Consider the following 27,250-nt stretch of genomic DNA (forward strand, 5'->3'; position numbering starts at 1 on the left):
GCCCCAACGAGCGCCTCCGCCACCGCCGCACCACCCCCACCCTTCCACCACCGGTGCATCTGTGCCTTGCACGCTTGCTAGAACCCGACCACGTGTCGGGGATTTCGGGGATGCGTTGCCCCTCCCCCGACACATAGCCTCCCCCAAACCCGCCGCGCAGCAGTCCGAAACCATAAAAACCTGGAATGAGTTCATTGTTAACACGTTTGCCGCAGTCTCAGCAACCACCAAAATTAGGCAAAATCAAAGAAATATATTCGATGAAAGAAAAACCCGGAAGTCGACCATTTAATATTAATCGTCAATAACGTCCCAGTATTGCAATATTTTTGTAAATTTCATATTCTTAATATCAGTTCTCGGAACGAGAAATTTTCTATTAACACAGTTTGTATTTTCAGAGTATAGTATCGCGTGACAAAAGGACGAAGGTGCTGTACAAATATTGAACGGCGAATTTATATATTTTGCGAATCGGACTTCGAATTTAGACATCGAACGGACTGTCATTGAAGATGGCAATTACGTCGACGTTCTTATTCCCACGCGTTCAAAGGCAACAATGTCGAAGTTCCCATAAAAGGGGGATGTACGCACGACAGGACACGAACAACGAGCATAATAGCACTCATTTAAATCAACTTGCCGCGAACGTCGAACAAGGACAGCGACACAATTCAATCAAGTTCATGAAATTTGCGTTTCTCATCGAGTCAAGAACGTGCCGAATTCTAGAACAGAAACGAATGCTTTCATCGGAGGTGAGCTTAGTAATATGACAAAGGAACCATTTCTATGGTATCCATACAATGATTCCTTCCGTGATTAGAATAACTTGAATTTGTTGAATGATTTTGGATACTCTCGAAGGTATTTTCAGATTTTCAGGAGACGATCCAGGGCCCTTCCTTGATACGCTTCTCAGTAGCTAGAGCCCAGACCCCGGTGCTGCTTGGAGCGTGACGATTCCAAGGGGATAACGTGTAATTAAACTCCGCTTGACTCTTTACTGGGACTGTACACGCGCGACCGTGTAAGTAAAGTTGAGCGGGGAACGCCTAATAAATCCAGCAATTGCTGTAAATTGGAGAACTCGTGCTGGGGAGAAGCCGACTGTCGGCAAAAAGTTGTTTGCTTTGTTAGAAATTCTTGAGAACTGCCTATTTTCTTCAAGTTTCACCACTTGTCTCGTTACTTCTATATTTCATCGATCGGTAAATTAATTTTCATTTAATAATTTTGCGCTCGAACGATATAAAACTTTATGTATTGTCTCGAAGAACCAAAAGTTAACGGAGCGTTGAACCTCTTAAACAAGCATTCCTATTAATTTAAATTTCTCGGCTGTCTATTAACTCTTCTCGTGTAATTTCAGCTTGCCCTTATCTTCCTCTTCAAACGATCCAGGACCCGAGAGGACAGCTGCTTGTGCAGTAAGAAAACCCCTGTTGGAAATGCGAGCATAATGGACAATGAAACTGAATCCTTTGGAAAACGGACATCAACTTTTCTACATTTATAGTTACTTCTAACAATTTCTGAACGTTTTTATTAATTACTACCGAAAATACGATATCCTTTTTATTTTTTTATTTTAAATAATTTATTGCCAGGTTCATATGTCAAGGAAAACCGAACAGTCCAGAATTCCAAGTAATTGACAGTCCACCTACGATTGATGAATTCGTTGGTCAAATAAGTGATAAACGACCGGAACGTGGAGGACAATGAATTCTCATATCGCTACGATGAGCATCACTGATCTAATCTCTCTAGGTATACTCATTCTGATAAGCGTGACCGTTACTCGAACCTGTAATCTTCGTAAAACTGTTATCGTACTTGTACCGCACAGAAGGGAACGGTTTGCTTTAAACCAGATATCCTCTGATTCCGGAAGAATACGATTCCTACTATTTGTTCGGTGTACTCGATTCGGTCGACGCGAAGGGCTAATTAGTAATATTCACTGCATCGAATAGGACGTCGGCACACTGCTTCGTCCATTCACTCAACAGCATAGTTCGACGATCACAAGCACCCGTGGATCACGCTCCTCGATCACGTCTCAGTGTGTATTTACTGACGAGTGGGCGGTCGATCGTAGCGTGCTTTTGCACGCGAGTGTTACATTAACGTTCAGTGGCTACAGGATACTGGACGGAGCAACATTTTCCATCAGACAATTCTCCATCAATGTCTTCCTTAAAAACTACAACAAAAGTCTGAATAGTCTACCAATACAATAATTCACCGGTACTACAAATTATCAGTAAGTAACAGTAAATACTTAGTAAAAGTTTTCGAAAAGTTCTCGGATTGTCTGATTATCAACGGAATTTTAGCTTACTACATGCCCCTGTGCATAGACAACCGGATACACACTCCCGTATTCGGTATGATTTCTCTAGTAACTTGCTATTTTCCTCTGAAGGTGTTGTAAAGTTGCATCGAATTGCCATTCTCTGTGCATTATCGCATCAATGCATCCTTTCAAAATCAAAATTTATGTAAAATATTTTCGATAGTAAAATCTTGAAATGATTCATACAATTCGATTGCCTACGCAAGGGGTCACTTAAAAATTCCGCAATTTTGTTTTACCGCGATCCTTGGCGGCGCTGCACGTTCGAAATAATTCGAAAAATGGTAAACTGGTACGTTAGCAACAGGTTCTTTACATTTTTCTTGAATATGAAAGCATCTCTTGACAGGACAGGAAGTTTGCAAGGTAAAAGATATTACATGATCGTAATAGTGTTCGAAAAACGATAAGTTGGACGGGTCTGGTAACGCGACAGAGCCAAACGCATAATCTGTGGAAGTGCGCGTGTTTTGAACGGACGGGTACAAGCGAGACGAGAACAACGAGAGAAACGGTTGTTTTCAATCGTGACGAACCACCAGCAGGGTGTTGGCCCGCACGCGTGCCGTTCGTGACCATCATCGGTTTCGTAATAATCGTATCGAGTACCGTTCCACGGATTTTCCCTGAAAAATTCATTCCTGTCTAACCTTTCACGTGAAACTCGGCGCAGCACTATTTCTCAATGAACGTACGTACGACGTACGTCTACGTGTAGGATTTTACTTTCGCGGCGCCTTTCCCTTTTCCCCAGTTTGCGGTAAGTTTCTTGCCGAGACCAAGTTCCCCGGTTTTCAACGTGAGCGCGGGCGCGTTTCTGTGAACGTGTGGATGTGTCACGAGCTCGTTCTCCCCGTGAACATGACTCCACACGGACAGACCCCACCTGTCCCCAACTCTCTCTCTCTTTCTGGTTTCAGTAAAACGCTAGTCCATCCATAGCACGGCAAGGCATAGCACGCGGTAAGATGGCCGTGTATAGGCTGTACTGGTGGTCGATCGTTCGCGTCTGCTTTTTCCTGTGGTTCCTCGCGACTACGGTGCTGTGTCAAGAACAAAAACCAGCCGGGAATCGGTATTATGGCCGAGACGGTGTCTATGTGCCTAACAACGGACCGGATCACAGGACCGACACATATATTTACAAGGATAGAAGGTACGGGTACCGTCCCAGTTACCTGGACCCTATTGACAAAGGCCCACCGAGACTGCCAGATGACCGGTATCATTACGAGGTGAGCGTCGAAAATGTTACGGATAATCCACCTAGTGACGACGCGAATGCATTTCTGCAGAAACATCGAGTCGACATTCCTCAAAATCGATGACAAGCAACGCGCTCGCATACTGGGTCACTCCCATGAGTAACGCGCGATTCTTCCCGAGATAAATGTACAGGTCGTTTCATAAAATTGTTTGCTCCCGATTTTATAATTTATCGATACGAACGTGGAGTTATATGGACACGATGACATTAACCCGTTTTTCGAGAAAGAAGCTCTAAAATGCAACGTCTGTCACAATAGTTGTCCAGCCCAGTCCAATTTCATAAACATGTGATTGGGAAGTGTGGGGTGGACAGCTATTATGACTTTGTAAAGATACAAATAGGAATCCTGTATACAGTATTATGATTTTTAAGGATACTTCTTCAAGATTACCATTGCCTGGAATACTAGGAGGTTGGCGGGAGGATCTTCAAGGCAAAGAACGAGCTGATTCTAAATCCTTAGATAGGGATGTCATTGTTACTACCGCCTATGGACAAGTGCAAGGTTTCAAAGTTTATTTGTATGATGATCCACAAGCAAGACATAGACCATGGAGTCTACCAGTAGAAAGAGTCACAAAACATGTTAATGTGTTTTTGGGCATTCCCTATGCCATGCCACCTATAAGAGAGGGTCGTTTCAGACCTCCCAGACCTCACAGTGGATGGCAATTGCTTCAAGCTGTAGACTGGGGACCAGCATGTCCTCAGCCCAGTGTATACACTGGTGCTACTAAAGGAGTCAAAGATGTAGATGAAGACTGCTTATATTTAAATGTGTTCACACCCTACATTGGTTCTGGTGTAGCTCAACCATATGCCGTAATGTTTTATATTCATGGTGGAGAGTTTACTTATGGAGCTAGTAACTTATTCCCTGCTCACATGTTGGCAGCATTTTACAATGTAGTAGTAGTCTCCATTAATTATCGATTGGGAGCATTGGGATTCCTAAGCACAGGAGATGAAAATAGTCCTGGAAATTATGGAATCTTGGACCAAGCAATGGCATTGAAATGGGTGCACGATAACATTCGAGCTTTCAATGGTAATCCCGACGCGATAACGCTTTTTGGTCCAGGCGCTGGTGCTGCTAGCGCTGGACTTTTAATGGTTGCTCCTAGTACTAGAGACCTGATCTCAAAAGTAATAGCTCAGTCGGGTTCTGCACTGGCAGATTGGGCAGTCATAATGGATAAGTATAGAGCACAGAACACCTCCAGAGTATATGCTGAAAAATTGGGTTGCAGCATCGAGAGTAGCTGGAAATTGGTTCAGTGCTTAAAGGACGGCCGAAGCTTTCTTGAATTGTGTAATTCTCAGTTAAAGCCGCACATAGGAATGTTCCCATGGGCGCCTGTATTTGATTTCAACTTTACATTGCCTAGCGACAATCTATACGAAAATTGGAGATCATCAGATTGGCGCTTTTTCACGGAAACGCCTGAAAACAGTATTAAACATCGTAGGTTCAATCGTAACTTGGCATACATGACTGGTGTGACGTCCCAAGAAGCAGCATACATACTATGTGAGTAGCTCGTGCGTTTATTCTGTCGCGTTTGTAATGTAGTGTAATTTCCGTAATTACAGATAACAATGCCACACTGGCAAGGAATCAGTACATCATAGATCCAGAAGCGTTCGACCAAAAGCTATGGGAGCTCGTTCTTCAGTACAATTACACTCTGAACCCGCTGGGCGTATACGAAGCCATTAAATATATGTATACTTATTGGCCGGATCCTAAAAACGTTACGGGCATTCGCGATCAGTATGTGAATGTAAGCTGATCATACTAAAGTCGGGAGCACTATTTTAATAGGGATAATTAATGATGTTGTCTGTTTAGCTGCTGTCTGATTTCCATTACGTCGCTCCATTTGATAAAATGGCAAAGCTTCTGGTGGAGAAGGGCGTGCCTACTTATTTGTATGTTCTAAACACAACTATAGAGGCGTTGAAACTACCACAGTGGCGGAGGGTGCCTCATGATACCGAACTTCTTTGGCTTACGGGGGCGCCATTCATGGATGTTGGTGGGTTTACAATTTAATGCAGCTTAAGAGATTTATTCGAAGACTTTCTAACAATAGGACAAAATTTTATAGAATATTTCCCAGAGAAATGGAAACTGAAACGAGATATGTGGACCGATAACGACCGTAACATGAGCCACTTTTTTATGCAGGCATATTCAAATTTTGCAACATATGGGTATGTATTTCAGGTAATTTGTGAGATACGTTGAACTTCAGTATAGCACATCGATCTCGTTACGTTGTTCTAGAAATCCTACACCGTCGCAAATTTTGGGATTACACATGGAAGTCGCCAAGCAGGGCCAATTACGGTATTTAAATATTAATACTACCTACAACAGCTCGATTCTGCTGAACTATAGGCAAACAGAGAGCGCTTTTTGGTCCATGTATCTACCCACCGTTATTGGTCGCTTAGTACCCACGTATCCTCCGGTTACCGAGGTAAGATCACACTGATTCACTATAAAGTTTCAAATGAAAAAGTTACATGTAATTAACAAATGTAAATAAAATTATAGTATTGGTGGGAACCGAAGCAGCCATTGCAGATTGCCTTCTGGTCAGTCTCAACAGCGTGTCTGCTGCTGATCGTGCTCTCCGTGGTATGCTGCATGCTTTGGCGTAACGCCAAAAGGTAAGGAAAGGTAAACAGAACCAAACCCATATGACAATTGCTCCAAGTTGTGGTAGGGCTTGCTACCAATGATCTAACTGTAGAGCATGGGGGACGTGGTTCTGGTTTTACAACTACTCAAACTGTAGTCTTAACACTTGTAGAATTCCATTTACTAATTAAACCGTTTCTTTGCTTACTATTCACGCAGCAAAACTAAGGCTGCTAGAGTATACGCAGGTAACTACGGTAGCACTTTACTACCTTCACAGAATATCTAAGCACTTGTGCACATTCTTGATATTGCACTTTTGTGAAATTCTGATCGTTGTAAGTGGAATTGGAGACGGTGCTTAACTTGATATTTATTAGAAACAAATAGTTACTAATTGTTTCGATCGTGGCTGCTTTTAGACAATCTGATCACTACTATAGCGGGGACATCCTGATGGTTCGAGACGACGAACCCTCGGAGGGAATCGAGAATTTGACTCGTTCCTCCAAAGAGAACGTGTACGAGTATCGCGATGCCCCACCTTTGAGGTCAAGAGCTACAAGACAGAACGAGACCAAGCTTCAGGAACGACTGGCGCAGAATCGGAAGTTCAGTTCGACCCCTTCGCTCAGAAGTAATTCGAACATCTCGTTGAAAGACATGCGCTCAGAAGGATTTGTTACCAGTTCGCCAAACGGACATCCAAAGCTGAATAAAACGCTCAGCCAACCCGCGTTGCGCAAAAGTAAAACACAGCTAGTTCAGGGTGTCCCCCAAACAGCTGTCTAACGTCCCCACTTGCAGGTTTCCTTATTTGTCCAAGATAAAAATCATTTTTCTATGAAAAAATAAGGAGCGACGCGCGACGACTGAGTTTCATTAACGTTACAAAGTTCAGCTAAATATTTAATCCGTCCACGAAACCGTTGTTGTATTTGTATGTTGTACATACATCGATATACTTACTTTATACCATTTTTTATAGCGATTTTAGTTTTATAAGAATCGACGTTGTGCCTTTTAGGATATGCGGATAGCCTTTTACGAGAGAAAAACACGTAATAGTAATATATTTTACAATAGCATAAGCCACTCCACAATGAATTTACTTCAACGAAACGAATGCATTTTCATATACAAATATGTGTAATTTATACACGGCTACGTACGTAGTATTATTAGAGGAATCGCGTAGTTGTAGTCGAATCGATCTCATTCTCACCGTCAACACTGTTTCATTTAGACGTGTAAGTTTCATGCGTCCAATAATACGCACATCTAATTATATATAATTATATATACACACGTTATTATACTGTGCGAGAGATTTTATATATTTTTTAAGATTCATTAAGTACACGTCGCATGTATGTAATATCAAAGAACACTGTTGAGTAAGTTTTTTTACAATTTATATCGTTTAGATATTCATCGCGGCCATGTTCATTGTGCACATACTGTTTATCACGTGTCGCGATGTAAATGATTTGTCTGATATTAAATGAAGAAACATGGGACCGAAAAAGGCGGAAGTAATAGTCTACGTGTACTCGACGCTCTTCTCTTTTACAGCTTAAATGTTTATTAAAACAGAAACGTTCGGAGAGAGGAAAGGAACACGTAGATCGCCAAGAGCAGAGCAAATACAAATTTGATCCTCTTCATCTGGAAGTGAAGTATCCTGGAACAGCAATATTACTTCTAAGATGCCAAGAGCAGCCTGTGCTTTTAGCGGCTGCCGCCGCTCTCTCCAAATATGGCAGCAAAGCTAAAGAGAATCTGGAAGTGTTGTTCGATCTCGACATCGTGGAGAGCGTGATTCCGTTGATCGAACATGAGGATCTATTTATCCGAAGGTTTTCTTTAATTTTTCGTTTTATTTGATTTTTAATGAAACGATCATTAATCGTTATGGGGAACATAGATTCGCAGCGAAGCTACTGGCGGAAATGATTCTCATTCCCAACGTGCGCAACTTCCTGCTGGAAACCTCTTACTACATCTCTTACTTCGCCAATGTGCTGATGTCTGACAAGGATCTGTTTATGCAAGAATTTTCTTCCTGGATATTAGCGGAAATATCGAGCGATCTGTACGGTGCAGCACAGTTGTTGAAAGTGTGTCCGCACCTGAACTTTCTGTTCGAAAAATTTCAGTCACCCGACCCGGACGTCAAGAGGAATAACTTACAGATCCTGCTCAACTTGTTGCAAGATCCTGTTGCTTCGAATGAGGTCTTGGAGACAAAGGTGTTACTGGAATGAACAGTTAGATACAGAATTTCTAACATTTCCCCCTAAGCGTTTTATTGCTTTCTTAACTTCTGAACTTTCAGGATTTTAATTTGAATCTTATATATGATCTGTACAACTCACCCTACGTCGAGATCCAAAGGCTTGCTCTGAATATAATAGCCGATATAGTCGGCAGGAATCAAGATGAACGGTTGCAAGAACTTTTTAGAAAATCGAACGGTCTCCAGGCTCTGCTAAAGTTTCTAGATGTAAGACAGAATCGCGTGTGTTCCTGTAACATTTACTATTACGTCTCCCTTGGTTTAGAACGACGAATGGCAAGATCTCCACAAAGAGGTACTTAGGATTCTTTGTTTGGCGTCCGATAATATTACGACGGTGGAGATGCTCCACGATATAGGCGGTATCCAACAGATTCTGAAGTATAAAGAGGACATAGCGCACTCGAAGCTCTTCATCGAAGCACTAGACGTAGCGGTCCGTCTTGCTCACACACCTCTGGGTAGGAAGGTAAAGATTTCTTGATGAAATCCTAAAGTCTTGTTTGAGTTTTATTATTCGCCTTGAAACCCGTTTCCTCTGTAGGCTCTCTACGCTCATGGTATCGTTAATCATTTATTGGGTACTTTCGAAGGCAATATGCCAGAGAGCGTGTACGAGATCGGTTGTCACGGAATCGGCATGATGACACTTCTCCCCGAAGCGGCCAAAGAGCTGATTGTCAGCAGTTGCATGAAAAATATTTTAGGTAGTTTAGATATTAGATATTCACGCGCAGTTATTTTTTTTTAATGAGTACGCACGTGTGCTAGATATATTAAAAAACGAATCTTTGAAATGGAGTACCAGACAGGCAGCGATGTTTGCTTTGAACCAACTACTAAAATGCAACGGAAAGAATGGTCAGGATTTCTTAAACATGCAGGGCCAGGTATCTTTAATAATTTATTGTATGCTCTAATATTTAAACGCATCGAAAATTCTATTAAATGAGACGTTTCAACGATGCTTTAGAATTATCTCATATCGCTGATGAAACAACCTGTAGGGAAGGTCCCTGTAGAAATCCTGAACGGAGCAATCGAATGCCTGACAACGATAGGAAAAAGTCAGTCTTTGCGTAGTGCAATTATTACCCCGGATGTCATGGACGCATTGTGCGCGTCCTTTCAAGTAACCCTTTGGTGGCTGTATAGTAAAACTAGTTAGAGAATTACTTGAAGAAACATTTCTAAAAATTAATGAAAATTGCTTATCATTTTTCAGTTAACATGCCCCGCGACAACCGACTACAAGATCGCTTGCTGCAATGCTCTCTCGACCCTCTGCGTGGACCAGATCGGAAGATCCGTTTTTTTAAAGGTTCACGGGCCATGCAGATTATATAATCTGTTATGCGACGTCGGCTCGGTTCCAACGAGGAACGCAGCCACCCAAACCATTCAATTGTTATGCGCAGATCCGGTTCTGGCCAACGCTTTCGTGAACGCCAGATATCTGAATTAGTAAGCGTTCTCCCTCCTAGCTCCTTCAATATTCAAGCGAAAGATTCGCGACCGTTCCATAAAACTAACCGATAAAAATGCCCGGGACAAGCATGCTGAAGAACCGAACCACCGCGAGAATCGTGCCCTCTTGGGACACGTGCATCGAAGCACTGTTCGACGCCCATCTGCCGATCAAGTTTGCTTTCACCGGACGACTTTCGTTGCACGATGTCACACAGAACGGATTCTACGTTCTGCGGAGGAACATCTGCCCGTAGGACTAATTCTTCTAAAACCTGCTTACCGGACTGCTTGACCTGTCATAGTATCAATGTCGAGATTCTAGTTAAAAAAAAAATTCTGAACCGACATCAAGTACTGTGGCCAGCTTCAAGCGGAAACAATTTCTGTAATTTGCCTCGACGTCTCGATTGCAAACAGGTTTCCAATATTAGATGACATCTTTCGATTCAATATCTGCCCACTGGAACCCGTTTACGTGGTAAACTGTGTTCGCTCCTATCTGCCGGAATCCCAGGAAGCGTTGCATCACTCCAGCAAAGATGGTATGGTTGTCAATTCTAATAGCATCGATCCAAGTCACGCTGTTTTACCTTACAGATCTTAGTGTCGAAAACGGAGATAAGATAATCCGACCTCGAATATTCCTGTCCACGCAAATAGAGGGTCTAGGGGAGAACCAGAAATTTAGCGGCTTGCAATGCGACGTCTGCTTGCATGATTACGTAGAGCTATTCAAGTGCAAGCTTGACGCCGCGGAGACGAAACGCGTGTACGCATCATCGGTTATAAGATAGTCTCATTTATTATTCTTCGATAACCATTGCACATCGTTCACATAGAGCATCCCAGGCGAAGCCGGGATTGGCAAACATGAGCTTCGTAGCTTCACGTGCTATAATGTTGGCCAGATTCGTGGCCAAACAAATGTCAGGACCCGATCAATTTATCCACTGTATCGATCATCAGCTGGAAATCCATTTGAAGGAAATCAAAGCTGCCATAGAGACTAGCGTTATACCGTTAGGGTCTCTGCGCATCGGTTCGTACCTTGAAAGGGCCTTGCTGTTTAAAGTTATCGCGGATAGGGTATACCTGCCCGCTGCTTTGGTACGGGGAGAGTATGGGAAGGCTTGGATCGAGATAGCTGTGCCCGAAGTAATACCGAAATTTCTTTTGTACAGAATGCTCTAATTGAAAAAGTCTTCCACTACAGACGTTCAAATAAAACAGTCTGTATTTGATGCTATGTAGAAATACTAACAAAGAAACAACTTTGTAGACAAAGGACCCAGCCGAGGAGACGTCGTTCCAGCCCTACATAGAGGGAACCCCTTCGTGTCCAGAATTTCTAAAGCTGCAAGTACAGCCTTCAGCATACAAACATAGCCCGGTGCCCGTGGATCATCGTCAAACGGCGTTTCCGTCGAAGCTGCTCAAGCCGAACTTTATCGTCGACCTGATACATTCGCCTGGCGATCTCATTCCGATAAACAGTCGTCGGGCGAGATTGTATCGCGAGAAGGCAACGGTTTGCCGACGAGTTTGTCGTGACACACCGAATCCCGTTTCTGCGACGCGATAGTTTATGTGCGGTTCAGGCTACGACCATTATAAGATCAGTTCTTCTCACTCTCATTCTCACGCACTCTTTGGATCGTGGAAAATCAAGAACACATTGTAAAATTATACCGCGGTAAAATAGAGAAACGTTGTTCAAAGTCGTGTCGATCACGGGATATCTCCTAGTTTTACCACACCGAAGAAACTGTCTATGTCTTCGAGTATGGCACCCCGCGGTGACTCTTCGATCTCTTTAAGGGTCAAAGAATCATTCTTCCTTAGTAGTGTCACCTGGGCCGAGAAGCATGATTGATCTATCTTGGTACCGGTTCTGGCCACCTGCAATGCATTACAAAGTGAAACGAAAAGTATTTGCGTTGACAATGTATTCCGTTCACCAAAGAACAAGTTTTACTCACCGAGCACTGTAAGATAACACGATCGTTCACCTCTAGCCTGAACCCAGCCGCGTGGACTGTGTCCACGTAATGAATCTGGGCGTAGACCAAGTACAGTCCGTTGTTGTGTATTATGAGACTGCCATCGTTCTGCATGTGAAAATGTTGCATCAGCGCCCCGTGCATCCAACCAGTGGCTCGCCACGCGGTGAATATTCTGTCCCTGTGACATTGTCCCACCGCCGTCAAATTGCAATTCCTGCATCTGTGGCGGCAATCGCTGACACCTGGCAATCGACTATCGGCGCTATAGTGAGCAGCTAGGGCATGTCCGGGCATCTGCAGATGGCAATGAATCTTTAACCCTTGTCCCTGTTAGTTGATTTTCCCGTACACAACGATGCTTGAACGGTTTCATCGGCGAAGACTACGCCGAGGCAACGTTGTACACCGGGTTGCCATTAAAAGGCGAGACTTAAAAATAATTCGATCGAACGACGTGTTACCTGCAGATTCTGTGCGGGTTCTGTCGACTGCGTCTCAATACTCTGCGCATTTAGATCCGGTTGATTTCCCACTGCAGAATGAGCATAATGTCTTTTGTTCGAATGCCTGGCCCTAAAAAAGAAAATAGCAGCTCGTATGCGTTAACTGTACATTGATTCAATGTCAACCTTTTAATCGCGTAGAAATTACGACGCGATTAAAAGAAGTTTGATCTTGAATCTTATATTTCTAGCACGGTTCCCGCACCTGATGTATCTCTTTCGGCCCAATTTCTTCCGGGGTATCGTCTCTTTGCTACCTGGAACGTCTCTCTTATGTTTGGTATTAATTTTTGGTTGTTCATTTTTCTGTTCAGAAGACTTCTTCCTGTCCTGCTCTCCCAAACTGTGATCTTTCTCTGAATTACTGTGACCACCATCTCGGGTATTCGCCTTCGAATCTGGGCCATGCTTAGCCTCAGCCTTGCGGACCGCTGTCAGCAACTTCATCATGGCCTTGTCGGCGCTAGGAGGCTCCGGAGGAGATGGGACTGGCGCGATTGTCGACGAATAATCCGGGAAATCCGAGGGTCTGACCCCGTATTTCGGTGGAGGTAACAGGAAGAACGATCCAGCGTCGTTGCTGGAAGATGGGAACGCGTGACGTTCCGTCGATGCTGAACCGCTATCATCGTAATCAATATCGTATGCAATATCGTAGTCGGCGTTGCCGACGTTCGCTTCTCCCGAGTCATCGTCCTCGTCATCGTCGTCGTCGTCTTCATCGCTCGGTTCGCCGGCATACAGCTACACTCAGAATGATTTTAACTTTTATACAAAAAGTTAGCGAATACAGTAATACCTTGTTTCAATCTCGGAAATTTGAGAAACCGCGGGGAAATATAGCATTTAGAAATTGTTTCGATTAATATTATTTCGTCGTAGCGAATATGCTGTTAGCTTGAATTTTGACCCTCGGTTGCCTAAGAGATCTTCAAACGAGGTATTAATGTACTTGGAAATGGACGAAACCATTAAGATTGTTAAGATTCCACGGTAATCCATATAATCGCTTTGGTAGATCGAGCGCGGTACATTTTCTCAGCGATCGTCGGGTCGTCGAACCGTTGGGAAACGGACAAGCAACACGTGGACCCTCGGTCTATCATCGACCTCTTGTGTGATACACCCCACACCAGATAACCCGATTTCTCGTTTTGTTAGACGAGATTCGGGCTATCGTATGTATTTAATTAGTATCAGAATTCAGTACCACCACCTATGACCTATCTTGAGAACAAGATAGGAGGATACTCTGATTCCTAAAGGCCACCGTTCACAACGAAATATTGAAATCAACGATTTGTTTTAGGTAATCCGTGTGTCCAGCTCACCTGCTCCTCGAACGCTTTCAGCTCGTGCAGGAGATCCTGCTCGAGGAATCGGTGCTTCAAGGTCTCCACATCCCGCTTCAGTTCCTCGATCTGCTTTGCATTTGTCAAAGAGCAGCGGAGCTTCCAGGTTTCCAGGCCCAAACAGAGAACAGCGATCGTGATCGCAAGGACGCTTAGAAGAGTATTTTTGCGAGGTCGGAAACACTGCTTGTTGAAGTCCTGCTCAAGCTCCGACTGCGAGATACTGAGGTTCTCCCTGGAGAAGCTGAGAAAGGAGCGCGCTTCCTCCTTTCCACGGACGTCGTTCATCAGTTTCTGCTTCAGCTTGACGACTCTGCTCTCCTCTTCCGGTAGCACGGAAGTCATCGTGATTGGTAAAAACGTGTCACGATACACCGTTTTACAGATTTCTCTTGATGCGTTACACGAAAATCACTACTGACGGTAGTTGACACGGTAGCTAACTCTTTACATCACATTCAGCAGGAACATGACGGCAGCCAAACGTGTAAAATTCCGAAACGCCGAAGATCCTCTTCTCTAAGACAATACAGGTCACCGAGATTAGAAACGAATCATGGAGCAGCGTTCCGTTGACATCGAAGATCCTATTAGGTCGACGAAGTCCATGCTATCGCTCGTCGAGCTCTTATCAACTGGCGTGCTCGTTAAAGAGCCGCGTGTTCGCGTCTCCTCGGCCCGTTAGCGATGACACAATCGCTACATACACTGCGATAACGAGCACCGCATTCTTGCACTTTCTCCTTCTCCAGCAGTTCACTGTCATGGGGCGAGCGTCCACTCGCTAATTGTATCAACCACCTATGGGATGAACCATCCACAGGTACCCTGCGCAAGTGATCTGTCCTTTTAATGATTTCTTGCGCGTCGCTCTCATCCGACCTCACAGATTTCTAGACACCGCAAAGATCAAGTCGTTAAATGTCCCGCATCCTCGACCTGGCCCTCTTTAAAACCAGTCGGGTGGGTTTTTTTCTTGAGCAAAGAGATCCGCAGGACCGCCGCTGAGAGAATATCGAAGTTTGGACCCTTTGGACCCCTTCGACCCCCTCGACCCCTCGCCACGGTAACCTTTCCTCGCTTTTGTCTCCCCTACTCGTCTTTTCGCCGAGTCTCGGACCGCTCGGTAGGTTCCGCTCGTGACTTTTAATTTTTGTTTTCTCTTGTCTTCGTTTTTTTAGCGCAAACGCAACGCACATGCCCGTGACCACCGGACCAAGAATATTCTTACGAACATGAATCTTTGCGAGGTAATTTTGAAAATTTCTCGGGATGCGCCGAAGAATTTCAACTTAGCGTTGAAAGAACTCGGTGTCTGGCAATTGCTGTTTGTAAACCTGCTAAAGCACTGTTTATTGGACTGTCTCGAACGATACAGGTGAAACAATGCGATGATCTGATTGAGACTGAATCGAGAAACTGAAACTTTCAAGCTCGACCGTACGAGCAAAAAGCAACCAACGTATCCGACAGACTCGAGCATACTGATTGTCGGAAGCAGAAAACACGTTCGAGTTTATTACAGCAGCGCCTTCGTTCCTGGATCTCAGTGGCGTAGATCAGTGATCCATCGCCGAGACGCAGACTCCTCGACCGGTACAATAGCCCCCCGTCATCGATAAATCTATCAGAACCAGTAGGAAATTATATCGCTTTGATTAACTGATTATAAATCAGACCTATTAATTAGAGAAAATTATACATTCTTCCTCTTTCCTTGAGAAATCCAAGGAAAATCCTGCTATTAGTATTCAAACTGAAGTCTATCAAATTCAAAGAAATCAAGCGAATGTGTTCTAAGAAAAGTCAATTTTGCAAGAGCTTTTAATTCGAATTTAATTGGATAACTCGAGCGAAATTAGTGTCCTGTTTCGTTTGTAATTTATTGTTGACGTCGCGCGTCTTATCCGTTTCGTCTACTATTAGCCATATTTCTCTCAGAATACACGCTTGTTCCAGGAAAGGCAGCAACCACATGGAATTCTATCGTGTGCGCGCCAGGGGACATCTCCAATTCCGAATTCCTTCGAAGCGGAGCGAATTTGATACACAGCGGCTCCTAAAATCTTCGTGGCCGTGAGAACACCCCCGTCAGCATTTCTTAAAGAAAGTTCTCTTCTTCGAACATACGAAAACATGCGGCATGCATATAATTGTACAGTGATAATTATCCGAGCGAACCGTCTCGCGAGTTCGCATTAAAATGAACTACAAATTAAATGGAAACGATCCTCGGGATTATCAATTCGTAGAAGAGTTTACAAACGTCGGATGCCTACGCTTTCGCAACCATGTTATCAGGAATTCTACAATTGTAAACGTAATTAGTCACCGTGCGACCATCGCGGCGCACGTGTGCCATTTACAATGTAATTGAATGTTCTCGCGTAGGAAGACGAAAATTCGTGATCTGGATCAATTGACTGGTTCAACGAGCCGAAACATACTACTACTAATTGCTTAATACGGTCTTTCTCCTTATTTCGTCTGATCTACCCACTCGTTTCTTCCACGACTTTCATGCGTTTCGAGTACCGAGAATACGATCTTAAATGTCCCGTTTTAACGCTGCAATTCCTATCGATTTTTATAGGCAAGCCAGCATAAACAAAGGTCCTTTTCAGATTCTTTTCATTTGGAACAGTTCTGTATGTGTATATTTGGTGCAAACTTAAGAGCTACACAAGTAGCTCCCACGTTTGGGAACGAACGATACCAAACTTCCGGTGACGGGATACATTATGAGCAGTAACCAGCCTCAATTGTTTTCTCGTGTGTGTAAATGATTATTCTAAGTGTTTGCGTATTAAACAAGCACCTTCCTTCAATAGGATAATAAGGAATCAGATATATGTAAATACATTTGTGGATGTGCGATGTATAACATGTGAATCGTCGATCGTGGGTGTTTGAATATCAATAGGAGCGCCACAGAATCAATCAGCTAAACTGTCTGCTAAATATAGCCTCGCCATTGATCAGGGGTTAAGAGTCAAATTCCTGTTTTAGGAGCTATATTATGTTGTCCTGTTCTTCTTTTTTTCGTCTTTCATTTTATTTTCGATAACCCAATGAACAACATCTACATAACCAACGAAACTCATCGTCAGTAATAAATCGTAGAAACTTGATATTCAAATAGTACAAGCTATTACTGCACAATCCAGCACAGCGTTCCCGGAAACATTAAGCTACCAACAAGAAAAACATGAAACTGTTAATCGACTATATAATAGGTCAAACTTATCAGCTTACTTTGACATCAGAAGCACTTCTGGTAAAAACAAACATGAGATATAAAGAAATTTATAAATAAATATAGTGTTGCTATTGCACTGTGGCAATCATAATCACAAAACTAATCGCGATTTATCTATCATTAAGTTTATTCTTTCAGATTCAATTTCAGTATTCAACAAATAAAGAAATCTTAACATAAAATTATCGTTGAAAATTATTTTCTAATACAATTTAAACGACTCTGTAAAATGAATTGCTGGATGACCTAGCGCCTCTATGAAAAAATAAAGCTTCGTTCAGGGTCCATACAGCGCCAATTAGTAAATGGCGAAATGTCCAAACTGCTAGCCAAATGATAACGATAGAGGTAAATTACACCGGTGATATTAGCGCTCTCTTGCAGCGAAGTCTTAAAGTTCTGTTTAGGTGTCCGTCCTGCGCCAATTAGCCTACTAGCAAACATCAGAACTTGATTTTAGCTAATAATTTCAGCATTTTGCCATTTACTAATTGGAGCTGTACGAGCTCTGAATAGATGTTTTTGATTTCACCACAAAAGACTCCATTATCGACTAAATTGCAAATTCTTGTCAGATTGCATTTTATGGCAAAAACGGTGAAAATAATTTATTTTTTATTTTTGCCACAATAAATAAACTTCTTTTGTACCTGATATAAATACAAGAATACTTCTTGAATATTTCCGTGCTATCCGAATATTTATTTAAACCATTTCTTGATAGACCTCGTACAACTTTTCAGCGTACAGCGCCAATTAGTAAATGGCAAAACGCTCAATCGTAAAATTTTAGCGAATGGTCTGTGTATAAGGAGCGATTACATTGTACATTTTTGTGATGTGTAAATCTCTGTAAACCGTTTATTGGAAACCTACGCAGTATCTATAGTCCGTATACATTTTCTCCGAAAATTTTCTTTTTTTTTATTAACACATCTGTATTTATGCTATTTCCTATGCCATTCGAATAAGTAGATTTGATAAGTGAAGAACTTTACTGAATTGCAATGTTCATAGTGTACAGATAGGTGTGTTGTATACAAAACATTTCGGAGAGACAGCAGACAACCTGTCTCACTGACATTTTATTTCAATATCACATTGCATATTTAATACCGTGTCATAAAAATACTATTCAGAGTTATTGAATATTTACATATATTTATGTAACTTGAAGATCTATACCACCAATGTGTTATTATTGAATGTCAGTGTAATAACGACACAATCTCCTAATAATTCTTCGAAAATGGCACCAGTTTATACGGATGACTCAGACCCTTGGTAAAGATCGTAATTTACGCATTTATTTATTTTTTAATAAATTTTGTTATTAATTTCTCACCTATAAACAGGTTAACAGAACACGATGCCTGTGAGGATCTATTCAGAGTCATTATGGAGCAACTCACATCGCGCAATAAATTTCCAAAGGCTTCAAGAGCTTATGCAAGCTCTTCTTCTAATGTACGACTTCTTCTAAAAAAATATAGTCAAAGTGTGCAACAACTTAAAGTTATAGTTGACAATGCATTAAGATCTAATACTATGTATCCTTTTCTCTAATGATCGAAACATGTTCTTATCATTATCATTTTATATAGATGCTTTCCTTAAAATATGGATGTACAGAACTATTGACGAAGCAGAACGTAGAACACGCCAGGTAGAGTTATTACAGAGTAAAGACATACAACTACAAAGGCTCTATGATGCTCGAACAGACAGTTTTGCGTCTTCTCGCACAAACCTGTTTACTTCCTCAGCATCAGCATTTGCAGATGGAGGTACAACTTCTTGGGCAGCTGATGACGATGATGATGAGAAACTCATAGATATTGAAGTGACTGTAACTGATGTTAGAGCTCAGCAGGACAGAATTCTACAAGGTATAATAAATGTGGTACCTATATTTCTTTGTATCTAATTCACTGAAAATTTTATTTCAACTTTTTATAGAGCAAGACAAGGGATTAGAAGAATTATCTAAAGTTATTGCAAGACAAAAAGAGATTGGTCAAAACTTTAGTAATGAAGTAGATCATCAAAATGGTAAATTTCATTCAAATTCATTTGTATTGTAAATAAGAGAATGTAAAAAGATTTGCTTCAAAATTCGTTTTTTTTAACAGAAATAATCGATGATTTGGCTGATCACATGGATAGAACCGATGAATCGTTAATTAAAAAAACGCGCCAAGTACAAAATATCAGTTCCAAGGATCGCACTTGTAGTTATTGGGTAGTAATAATTCTTCTATTTATTTCTATTGTTGTTGTAGCTTTAGTATAAATATAATTGAGAAAATTCCATTGTATGTAAGTTCTAACGTGCATTTGAATTGTACAGGCTTTTAAGCATATGGCTAATCAATATTTTGTAAATACATGTAAAAATTTCATAATTAAAAAATTTGTTATTCTTTGAAATATTTACTAGGTTAGAGAAATTAGTTCTACTTAAACACAAAGAGTTATTGTAAGTAACTAAACATTGTAACCAAAAAGATCGTATGTCGTGTTATAATTAAATAAATTTGAATACCGAAAAACAGAGGTTTTATAACATTTATATTTATATAAATTACATTTTTTAATTAATTGTACAAAGAAGGAAACTAAGTTTCTTACACTATGCTTTCGAGACTTTTAAGTTTTGTTATTGCTTTCGGTACTAGATCGTAACGTGCTGGTTTTGATATCTAATCCAAGATTTATCAGAAGTGCGTTTGGATTAGGATCTCTTCCCCTGAATTGTCGGAAAATTTCGTTCGTTGATTGGCTTCCTCCTAAAGCCATAAACGTATTACGATATCTATTGCCAATTTCCTTTACCGCCTGCTCTGATAAATCTTTTGACTTCTCTTTGAAGACGTTGAATAAATCGGCAGCAATCATTTGTGACCAAATATTGCTATAACAAGAATTATTTTGATTTCATGGTTTTTAAAATTTTTACTCTATGTACTTCTTCAAGGCTACTTATATTTTACCTGTAATAAGAAGCTGCATAATCTCCACTAAAAACAATATCGAATGAACAGATGTGACAATCTTTTTTATGCTGAGGTAGAACAAAGTATTTGCTCCAAATGCGATTCATTATATCGTTCCAAAAATCATCACTAAAAATGAAAGGGGAATTATTTAAAATATTATCATTACTTACTACTTCAGTTGACCTTACCAAGAATGCATCTCCAAGTCGAACCGCGACAAGTATAGTTCTTTACATAAATTGTAACCAGCTAAATGCGATTTTGTACTTCTTAACATTTTGACCATATCTGCGGGTAATGATTCTCCCGTAGTATCATGAGAGGAGATTTGTTGTAAAACTGATGGTTCATACAACCAATTTTCAAAGAAATAATCAGAAATATATGCTGCGTCCCATTCTATGTTTGAATGTCCTGCTATTTCTACGTTATCCACTGTTGTGCATATATGTTGCAACATATGTCCAAACTAGATAATAAAATGTGCAGTTATGATAATGTACGTGTCAGAAAAACTATTTATTACTTTTTACAAAAGGCAAACGTTACCTTTTGGAAAAGAGCCCTAACACCTTTAAAGGTCAGTAATGAAGATTTTTCTCCAATTGGTGAATCGAAATTAAATATTAAAGCAACCAATGGTTTTGTTCCACCTACTCTGCTCCTATCTTTCACAGGCACCATATAACCCAAATCATTCGGTATCGTCACTTTACCGTCGTATCTTTCATAAGGATCCAAGTAAAATTGCCCTATGGGGTTAGTACTCGATTCGTTTAGATCAAAAACATTGAAAAATCGAACATCATTATGCCAAACATCTGGTTTTTCACTTTCAACAATCTTTATGCTGAATAACTTTTCAGTCAGCTCAAATATACCAGATAATACTTTGGACAGTGGAAAATATTGTTTAAAATCATCTTCCTTGAACCTATTAATTGAATTATCATTTAACAATATTACATCTAAAATCTTTCCATCGCACATAGTTAAAGCTCACTTCTCAATTACTTGTATGTACTAAGTTGTTGTTTTCTGGCCCAAAATGCTACATCCCAATGCTGAAGGGCTCCTTCAGAACCTCTCTCTTTTGCAAACGCAGTTAGTTCTTTGATTTCAACTTCTTGGGCTGGACGAGCTGTAAAAAAGAAAGATTTAAACATTAGTCGTTTGTCGCTTTCCATTGATGCTCATGAAAACTTTACCTGTTTCTAATAAAGTATTTAATGTACGATAAACATTTTCTACATTTCCAGCCATTTTGGTTTCCATGCTTAAATCGGCATATGTTTTGTATCCTACTAATTGCGCCCGTCTTGTCCTTTGATATCGAATTTCTTCCAGTAGTGTACTATTTTGTAATAATCTCTCTTGCAATATTGATACTTTAGTAACATCTGCTTCCCAAACTCTCCATCTCAGTGAAGTGTCAGGACAATATTCTAAGTAGTATGCAACAATTAAAAATTTGAATAGGACATAAATACTCAAAATATGTTTATTACTATACCCATGAATGGATTCATAATGGAAGGATCTAGTGTTACTGTCCAAGGGCCAAGATTATATTTTGTTGCATCTGTTACCATAGCTTTTAATAGGTATTCCGGAAAGTCTTTCACAGTTGAAGCATCTTTTATTGTGAATTTAAATTGATTCATAGCTGCCTAAAAAGGAGGATATCAGCCAGTCATATTATGTTATTTTGATTGTATTTACCAACCTGTAACCTTTCCGAATATTCCTTTTTCTTTCTAAGTAATATGTATGTCAAGTCTGTGAGCACAGCCCTATCTCTCTGGCTCAAGTCTAACCCATTTAACTTACCCTCTAATAAAAATTTATTTAAAATTGCTCTCTGTTCTCTACTCAGTTTAATATCTTGCTTGTTTATGATATTTTTGCATGCCTGATAGATTGGTTCGCAAGTATATCTACTACTTAAAGCTCTCCTAGCGCGCTCATGAATACCTAAATAACATTGTGTGGGCATTACACTCTGATTACCAACGTATAATATTTTTGCGATGCCCCATGTAATATACAAAGAAGTATACATTTGTTCTATAGGATTGAACGCATTTTGAAATAAATTTTCTACACTGACATTCTCAGCATCTGAAAGAAAGTTTTGTTTATTATGCAATATGCATTACTATATGCTGAAAAGTGTGAAGAAATATTAGAAGAAAAGAGAAAACGAGAAATTACTATTTAATTCCTCTCCTATAGTTCTCACTCCTTTTTCGAATTCTAAAGCTTGATTCCCGATAGCAGCTATACATTTTTCTACTGTGATACTGTCGAATCCTGGATATTTATCCTCTTTCAGTAAAGGATCTTTTCCTGTCAAATCTTCTCCGATTTCTGGAACACTGTATTTAGATATGTTTAAACATTGACAAGAACATTCTTTTATTTATACTAAACACTGAAAAAACACTTAGCAATATTTTTATGTTATATTTCTAAAAGAAATAGTCTACAAACTAACCCCTATTTCGAGTGATATATACGATACGTACAGTACTAAATAACTATTGCGTTTTGGAATTTTCTGAAGAGAATTATTGGATAATATAGCTCTCCTCCCGTACAACGAGATTAACTTTGCATTTTTTAAAAACATCGTGCTTCTACAGCTTTTCAAGTTGCATTTTCCAGGCCCGGCCAACTAACTGCAACCTAAAACTAACCACGATCACTTCGTCATGAATTATATCGTGTAATAGAGTGACAGTGTATACACGCACATATTTTATGGTTAGGTTTGGGTGGGAGAAATTCTCACGACATCCCGCTCAAACGATTTACATGAACAGATCGTACATGCATTCCACAGTATAATAGATTTGATCTTAAATATTTTTATCGCACATAATCCTATCGTTCGTGGTTCAATTATTTTACTATTTGTTCTTCACTATAAGGAAAACAATGGTAAAAATGAAAAATTGAGGAACGATAGCCGTTCGAAATGTACAACGTAATACGTGATCGATGTCTTATAGTGGATGTGGATACGCGAGAAAAAATAAAAGTACGCCATATTTGTTTTTGAAGCAACTCATCCCATGTTTAATTTACGATAATGAGAAAAAAATATTGGTTCAGAAATAAGTTACAACACGTGGATCTTCAGCAACTTTGAAATTTCAAACAGTGTACAATAATTAAATATAGGGGGTATGTAGGTGATTGTAGTAATTGTCGTGCCTTCAAGACTTTGGCTGCATCACATAAGCAGAGAACATGTTATGATTTGCTGTTTATGTATGTAATGTTCGTGCCTATGCTTATTGCCTATTATGCAAATAAAATCTTATTATAAAATGGCGAAGAATGCTTCATTGATGCTGTGTGCAAACACTGTACGAGAGAATGAAAAAATACTACATGAATCATGTCGTAGACATCAAGTAAGTATTATATCTTACATGTATAAGTATTGAATACAAAACTGTAAACTATAATTGATCTTTTAGATGGATGTTAAATGCAAGGAAGATTTTGAAAAATTGTTTATTAAACTCAACTCCAACTGTCAACTAAAAACATCCAAAGAAGAAATGCAAGCTACATCCTGGAGTAACAAAAATGTAAGGTCTAATCAAATTGATTCCTCTATTTTTGTATGGATGAATTCTATGATTTTCTTTTTGTTAGGTTATGAATTACACATATGGACAGATCCCAGAGTTTCCTCCTGGCTCTTGGTGGGGTATCCGTATGGACTGCTCCAGAGATCGAGTTCATGATCCATTTGACAAAAATATCCATATTGGACCATTCGGAGTTACTTCGTTTTGCACTTCGAGTATTAACTCAAATGAAGATATTGATCTTGGTAATTTCCTCACTCTTACAGGTCAAAGGTATTTCGATGAAAAGTCCGATACGGATCCGTTAATTAAAAACTATGAGAATCAAGTACCAGTGAGATTAATTAGAAGTTACAATCTGTTGAACGAATTTGCTCCAAAAACGGGCTACAGATACGATGGTCTCTATATTGTGGCAAATTTCTGGATAGCTGTGAATCCAGACTCTACAAAATATTATAAATTTGCTTTATTACGTTTAACTAATCAAGATCCACCATCCTGGAGTATCAAGCAGTCTCCTCCAACAAATGTATCCCTTCAGAGCAACGAAAGCTCTTCTTCGAATCTGTACGAGTTTAAAAAGTACTTGCATAGTTCCGAACAAGTACAAAAAGGGAAGCACGATAAAGCAAATGCATCTTTACAATCTCCAAATTTTGAAAGCAAAAGGTTCGACGAGAAGGAACGAGGTGCTTCGGAAAGTGCAATAGTAACTCGTCACGTGTTTAAGAAAGGAAATACGGACTGTGCATCTAACGCACCAAGTATGTCTGTTATGTCCGAGAACAAAACGCTAACTCATATTGGTACCCAAGGATCCAAAGCCCACAACACAAACATTTCTATACGTACAGGACTTTATGATTCGTCGCATAGCATGCAACATGACGTTAAGAAGAGTACTTTATCATCATTTCCTAGAACTGTTAAGCCGTTTAATTTACTCCGAACTAATCAACAAACGGATATCCTAAGTTCATCTAGTAAAGATAAGACTAAAAGTTTGGATGGAAAAGTACAAACAATCGGAGCAAATGAATTTCCCAAGCGTATGGACTACATTTCACCTAACACCATGAAGTCGGATATGCTGAAAACGAAGACAACTAAAGATACGAGCACAGCAATATGCTGTAGTTCAACAGATGTAGCTTTAAATTCTTGTTACAAACATGAGAACAACATCAGTGAAATGCACGAAAATGTAACAAATGATTCTAAAAGGATTCACGAAAGCAATTCATCTGCAGCTTGCAGTAATTCGTTAAACGTGAAAAATCCTTTGTATAGGGATAACAATCCACCGGTGATAACTGCACTTAAAGAGTCGCAAGAATTAAAATCGCTCGGCCCCCTAGATACATTGACGCCAGATAAAATCCTACATTTGATTAATAACAAGTGTCATCCTTTATCAAAGCTGCTCATGGGTAATATGATTGGATTAACATCGGAACAATCTGCGGAATTGAAACCACATAATTTATCAATTATTCAATCCGAGAGCAAGAGCAAAATAAACGCGTCAAAGAACGTTGTGGAAGAAACAAAAGCAAGTAAAAATAGTTCAGACGACTTACCCACGGCAAGATATTATAAATTTCGTCGGCACAGAAGATTATCTAGAAAGATGGTGAATGGAGAACTGCAAAAAAGATCTGTTCAGTCTTCAAACATTTTGGAGCCAAGCATGATGAGTTTTAATGCATGTATTGGTTCTAATACATCGGAGGAGAAGAACAGTTCGCATTCCAGTAGTCACAGCAAGGATGCTAAAAGTAAAATAACGAAACAGAAGAAGATTAATTGTCTACAGGAATCGTCGAAAAGTATGAAAAGGAATATAGGAACCAGAAATGAGATAAGGACGCGTTTGAGAACCGTGAAAGCAATCAAATCGCCAATGAAGAAGCACATAAACAAGAAGCAAAGACGAGAGATCGCAAATTTATTAATAGATGCAAAAATTGGTCCAAAAATACGTGGCCCGCGAAACAGAAGGTTACGATGTATAAGTAATACGTACTCGAAACACTCGTGCGAACGATTCAGCGGTGGAATTTGTACGTTAAGCAAGTGTCAAATTAATCCCGAGATATCCGGACAACAGGCTAATTTAAGAAATCGTAGTAGACTGATTAAAATCGGAGGGTATAAACGTATTAGGGATAAGCAGGCGGAAGGTATTAAAAAGTTTGAAGTGCTGAAAGAAAATAGAATACACAAGAATCTCACTGTACCTGCGAAAGTAAATAAGCACGACGCCAGCGAGAAAATTGTAAATAATATTAGTATCGATGTAAGGGGCGACAACAAAAAATCGAGGATTGTAAAAAGTACTGATACTATGGTCATGAATCGAAAAAGGAAATTAATGCAACCAATCCCTACGAAACTGAAAAGCGCGAAATCTGAGGTAACAACGAAAGCAGTTTCTAAACCCTGTAAAAGTGATGCTGTTACCCAGTGTTCTCTCATTAAGGAACCGTTGATGAGAAATTTGAAGCTGTATGATTTTGGCCAGAAATGTAATCGCAATGAACAGTACACCTTTATCAAGATAGAATACGGTGAGAGCAAAGATGTGAAATCTGAAATGTGCGAAGCCGCCAGATCAGATAACGAGAAGAAGAGATATAAATATGTACAACCTGCACGTAACGCGCAACATCCTACAAGTACAAATACGTTGACAAGTAACAATATTTTGAATACGAAGGAGCAGAATAAAGTATCAATGAAACGAATGTCCGCATTTGTACCTGTTAATGCTTTGGACAGCGATTTGAAAATTGCTCGTCTCAGATCAATAGGATTTAAACCAATACCTAACGAGGGTACGAAGAACGACGCTAATCATAGTAAAGGAGATTCTTCGGGGACATTTATTAGCAAAGTGTTAAGACAAAATGTTGCCGAAAAATATAACAAATATACTAACGAGGAAAATGACATTGTGGTATATATGGATGACGAATTACAGTATCAGGATATCGAAGACGAAGATAATAATATATTGTATGCAAAACGCAAACCGTTGAAAACGGAGGGTAGTTGTGGTTCTAGTAACGATGACAAAGAAAGAGAATCGCCTGATAATCCCAGATTATCATTAGAACAAGATTTAGAATCACCTTGGCACGGCTGGAGGAAAGTTGTAACAAATACAGACTCGTACTGGGTTGGTTGGTAAAGGAGACGAAACCTTAAATGTATCAAATTATTTGTAATTTTCTGTATTATTGCATTAGGACAAAAAATTTCTATATGTACACATATGTATGAGTGAATGTGTCCATACTTATCTGTACACGTATATATATTTTTTCCGCCAAAAGAAAGGCTGTTGATATAATACTAAGTTATTTTTTCACTGATAGTTGTATCAATTTAATGAATTAAAGTGTAATTATAGATAATGCTTTTTGTAGAATAAATTTTGTTGAATTAACTCGCATTCTCAGATTGAATT

At 40.0% G+C, this 27,250-nt stretch overlaps 6 protein-coding genes across 11 annotated transcripts; 4 read left to right on the top strand and 2 right to left on the bottom strand.

Annotated features, from left to right (window-relative positions):
- Positions 1 to 210: 210 nt before the first annotated feature.
- Positions 211 to 7,802, top strand: Gli (carboxyl ester lipase-like protein Gli). 6 transcript variants are annotated; one of them, XM_078190846.1, is made up of 13 exons: positions 211 to 331; positions 402 to 1,033; positions 1,376 to 1,521; positions 1,614 to 1,776; positions 1,983 to 2,272; positions 3,286 to 3,600; positions 4,008 to 5,166; positions 5,229 to 5,419; positions 5,488 to 5,674; positions 5,747 to 5,852; positions 5,926 to 6,121; positions 6,199 to 6,314; positions 6,708 to 7,802. In XM_078190846.1, the coding sequence occupies exons 6-13, from the start codon at positions 3,334 to 3,336 to the stop codon at positions 7,075 to 7,077; spliced, it is 2,592 nt and encodes an 863-aa protein (XP_078046972.1). In that variant the 5' UTR covers positions 211 to 331; positions 402 to 1,033; positions 1,376 to 1,521; positions 1,614 to 1,776; positions 1,983 to 2,272; positions 3,286 to 3,333; the 3' UTR covers positions 7,078 to 7,802. The 6 variants fall into 6 exon arrangements, with proteins under 6 accessions (XP_078046972.1, XP_078046971.1, XP_078046974.1 ...); XM_078190845.1 differs by having other exon boundaries at positions 402 to 761; positions 881 to 1,033; positions 1,376 to 1,776; XM_078190848.1 differs by adding an exon at positions 6,505 to 6,533 and having other exon boundaries at positions 1,376 to 1,776; positions 6,708 to 6,882.
- Positions 7,803 to 8,044: 242 nt separating this feature from the next.
- LOC144475141 (armadillo repeat-containing protein 3) lies at positions 8,045 to 11,931 on the top strand. The gene is made up of 13 exons (XM_078190719.1): positions 8,045 to 8,144; positions 8,213 to 8,537; positions 8,624 to 8,791; positions 8,850 to 9,053; positions 9,129 to 9,291; positions 9,356 to 9,474; positions 9,558 to 9,716; positions 9,810 to 10,048; positions 10,140 to 10,304; positions 10,472 to 10,596; positions 10,652 to 10,823; positions 10,894 to 11,209; positions 11,334 to 11,931. Exons 2-13 carry the CDS (start codon positions 8,238 to 8,240, stop codon positions 11,634 to 11,636), a joined length of 2,433 nt encoding a protein of 810 aa, XP_078046845.1. The 5' UTR covers positions 8,045 to 8,144; positions 8,213 to 8,237; the 3' UTR covers positions 11,637 to 11,931.
- On the bottom strand, positions 11,271 to 15,375 carry Egr (TNF superfamily member 12 eiger). Its single transcript, XM_078190692.1, has 5 exons — positions 13,892 to 15,375; positions 12,766 to 13,304; positions 12,519 to 12,630; positions 12,034 to 12,351; positions 11,271 to 11,953 (listed from the first exon to the last, which is right to left on the bottom strand). The coding sequence occupies exons 1-5, from the start codon at positions 14,255 to 14,257 to the stop codon at positions 11,783 to 11,785; spliced, it is 1,506 nt and encodes a 501-aa protein (XP_078046818.1). The 5' UTR covers positions 14,258 to 15,375; the 3' UTR covers positions 11,271 to 11,782.
- Positions 15,376 to 17,946: 2,571 nt separating this feature from the next.
- Syx8 (syntaxin 8) lies at positions 17,947 to 19,896 on the top strand. Its single transcript, XM_078190823.1, has 5 exons — positions 17,947 to 18,455; positions 18,527 to 18,721; positions 18,804 to 19,060; positions 19,131 to 19,223; positions 19,304 to 19,896. The coding sequence occupies exons 1-5, from the start codon at positions 18,421 to 18,423 to the stop codon at positions 19,462 to 19,464; spliced, it is 741 nt and encodes a 246-aa protein (XP_078046949.1). The 5' UTR covers positions 17,947 to 18,420; the 3' UTR covers positions 19,465 to 19,896.
- On the bottom strand, positions 19,726 to 23,065 carry LOC144475186 (uncharacterized). The gene is made up of 11 exons (XM_078190812.1): positions 22,927 to 23,065; positions 22,699 to 22,864; positions 22,385 to 22,548; positions 21,897 to 22,291; positions 21,684 to 21,840; positions 21,379 to 21,615; positions 21,185 to 21,311; positions 20,720 to 21,104; positions 20,359 to 20,639; positions 20,165 to 20,296; positions 19,726 to 20,085 (listed from the first exon to the last, which is right to left on the bottom strand). The coding sequence occupies exons 2-11, from the start codon at positions 22,800 to 22,802 to the stop codon at positions 19,821 to 19,823; spliced, it is 2,247 nt and encodes a 748-aa protein (XP_078046938.1). The 5' UTR covers positions 22,803 to 22,864; positions 22,927 to 23,065; the 3' UTR covers positions 19,726 to 19,820.
- Positions 23,066 to 23,456: 391 nt separating this feature from the next.
- Positions 23,457 to 27,229, top strand: LOC144475185 (uncharacterized). Its single transcript, XM_078190811.1, has 3 exons — positions 23,457 to 23,592; positions 23,659 to 23,772; positions 23,840 to 27,229. The coding sequence occupies exons 1-3, from the start codon at positions 23,482 to 23,484 to the stop codon at positions 26,969 to 26,971; spliced, it is 3,357 nt and encodes a 1,118-aa protein (XP_078046937.1). The 5' UTR covers positions 23,457 to 23,481; the 3' UTR covers positions 26,972 to 27,229.
- Positions 27,230 to 27,250: the final 21 nt, after the last annotated feature.

The sequence above is a fragment of the Augochlora pura genome, chromosome 9 (assembly GCF_028453695.1).
Source record: "Augochlora pura isolate Apur16 chromosome 9, APUR_v2.2.1, whole genome shotgun sequence".
Classification (NCBI taxonomy): Eukaryota; Metazoa; Arthropoda; class Insecta; order Hymenoptera; family Halictidae; genus Augochlora; species Augochlora pura.

Coding starts and splice junctions, on each gene's coding strand:
- LOC144475185 (XM_078190811.1), top strand. CDS start 23,482: ATGCAAATAAAATCTTATTATAAAATGGCGAAGAATGCTTCATTGATG. Junction 23,593..23,658: donor AATCATGTCGTAGACATCAA/GTAAGTATTATA, acceptor TTGATCTTTTAG/ATGGATGTTAAATGCAAGGA. Junction 23,773..23,839: donor CATCCTGGAGTAACAAAAAT/GTAAGGTCTAAT, acceptor TCTTTTTGTTAG/GTTATGAATTACACATATGG.
- Gli (XM_078190844.1), top strand. CDS start 3,334: ATGGCCGTGTATAGGCTGTACTGGTGGTCGATCGTTCGCGTCTGCTTT. Junction 5,420..5,487: donor TTCGCGATCAGTATGTGAAT/GTAAGCTGATCA, acceptor TTGTCTGTTTAG/CTGCTGTCTGATTTCCATTA. Junction 6,315..6,707: donor CTTTGGCGTAACGCCAAAAG/GTAAGGAAAGGT, acceptor GGCTGCTTTTAG/ACAATCTGATCACTACTATA.
- LOC144475141 (XM_078190719.1), top strand. CDS start 8,238: ATGATTCTCATTCCCAACGTGCGCAACTTCCTGCTGGAAACCTCTTAC. Junction 9,475..9,557: donor TCTTAAACATGCAGGGCCAG/GTATCTTTAATA, acceptor ACGATGCTTTAG/AATTATCTCATATCGCTGAT. Junction 11,210..11,333: donor TCGAGATAGCTGTGCCCGAA/GTAATACCGAAA, acceptor ACAACTTTGTAG/ACAAAGGACCCAGCCGAGGA.
- LOC144475186 (XM_078190812.1), bottom strand. CDS start 22,802: ATGTTTTTAAAAAATGCAAAGTTAATCTCGTTGTACGGGAGGAGAGCT. Junction 22,292..22,384: donor TATAGGAGAGGAATTAAATA/GTAATTTCTCGT, acceptor ACTTTCTTTCAG/ATGCTGAGAATGTCAGTGTA. Junction 21,841..21,896: donor AATATTCGGAAAGGTTACAG/GTTGGTAAATAC, acceptor CCTCCTTTTTAG/GCAGCTATGAATCAATTTAA.
- Syx8 (XM_078190823.1), top strand. CDS start 18,421: ATGGCACCAGTTTATACGGATGACTCAGACCCTTG. Junction 18,456..18,526: donor ACGGATGACTCAGACCCTTG/GTAAAGATCGTA, acceptor ACCTATAAACAG/GTTAACAGAACACGATGCCT. Junction 19,224..19,303: donor TGAAGTAGATCATCAAAATG/GTAAATTTCATT, acceptor TTTTTTTAACAG/AAATAATCGATGATTTGGCT.
- Egr (XM_078190692.1), bottom strand. CDS start 14,257: ATGACTTCCGTGCTACCGGAAGAGGAGAGCAGAGTCGTCAAGCTGAAG. Junction 13,305..13,891: donor TGAAAGCGTTCGAGGAGCAG/GTGAGCTGGACA, acceptor TTCTGAGTGTAG/CTGTATGCCGGCGAACCGAG. Junction 12,352..12,518: donor AACCCGCACAGAATCTGCAG/GTAACACGTCGT, acceptor TGCCATCTGCAG/ATGCCCGGACATGCCCTAGC.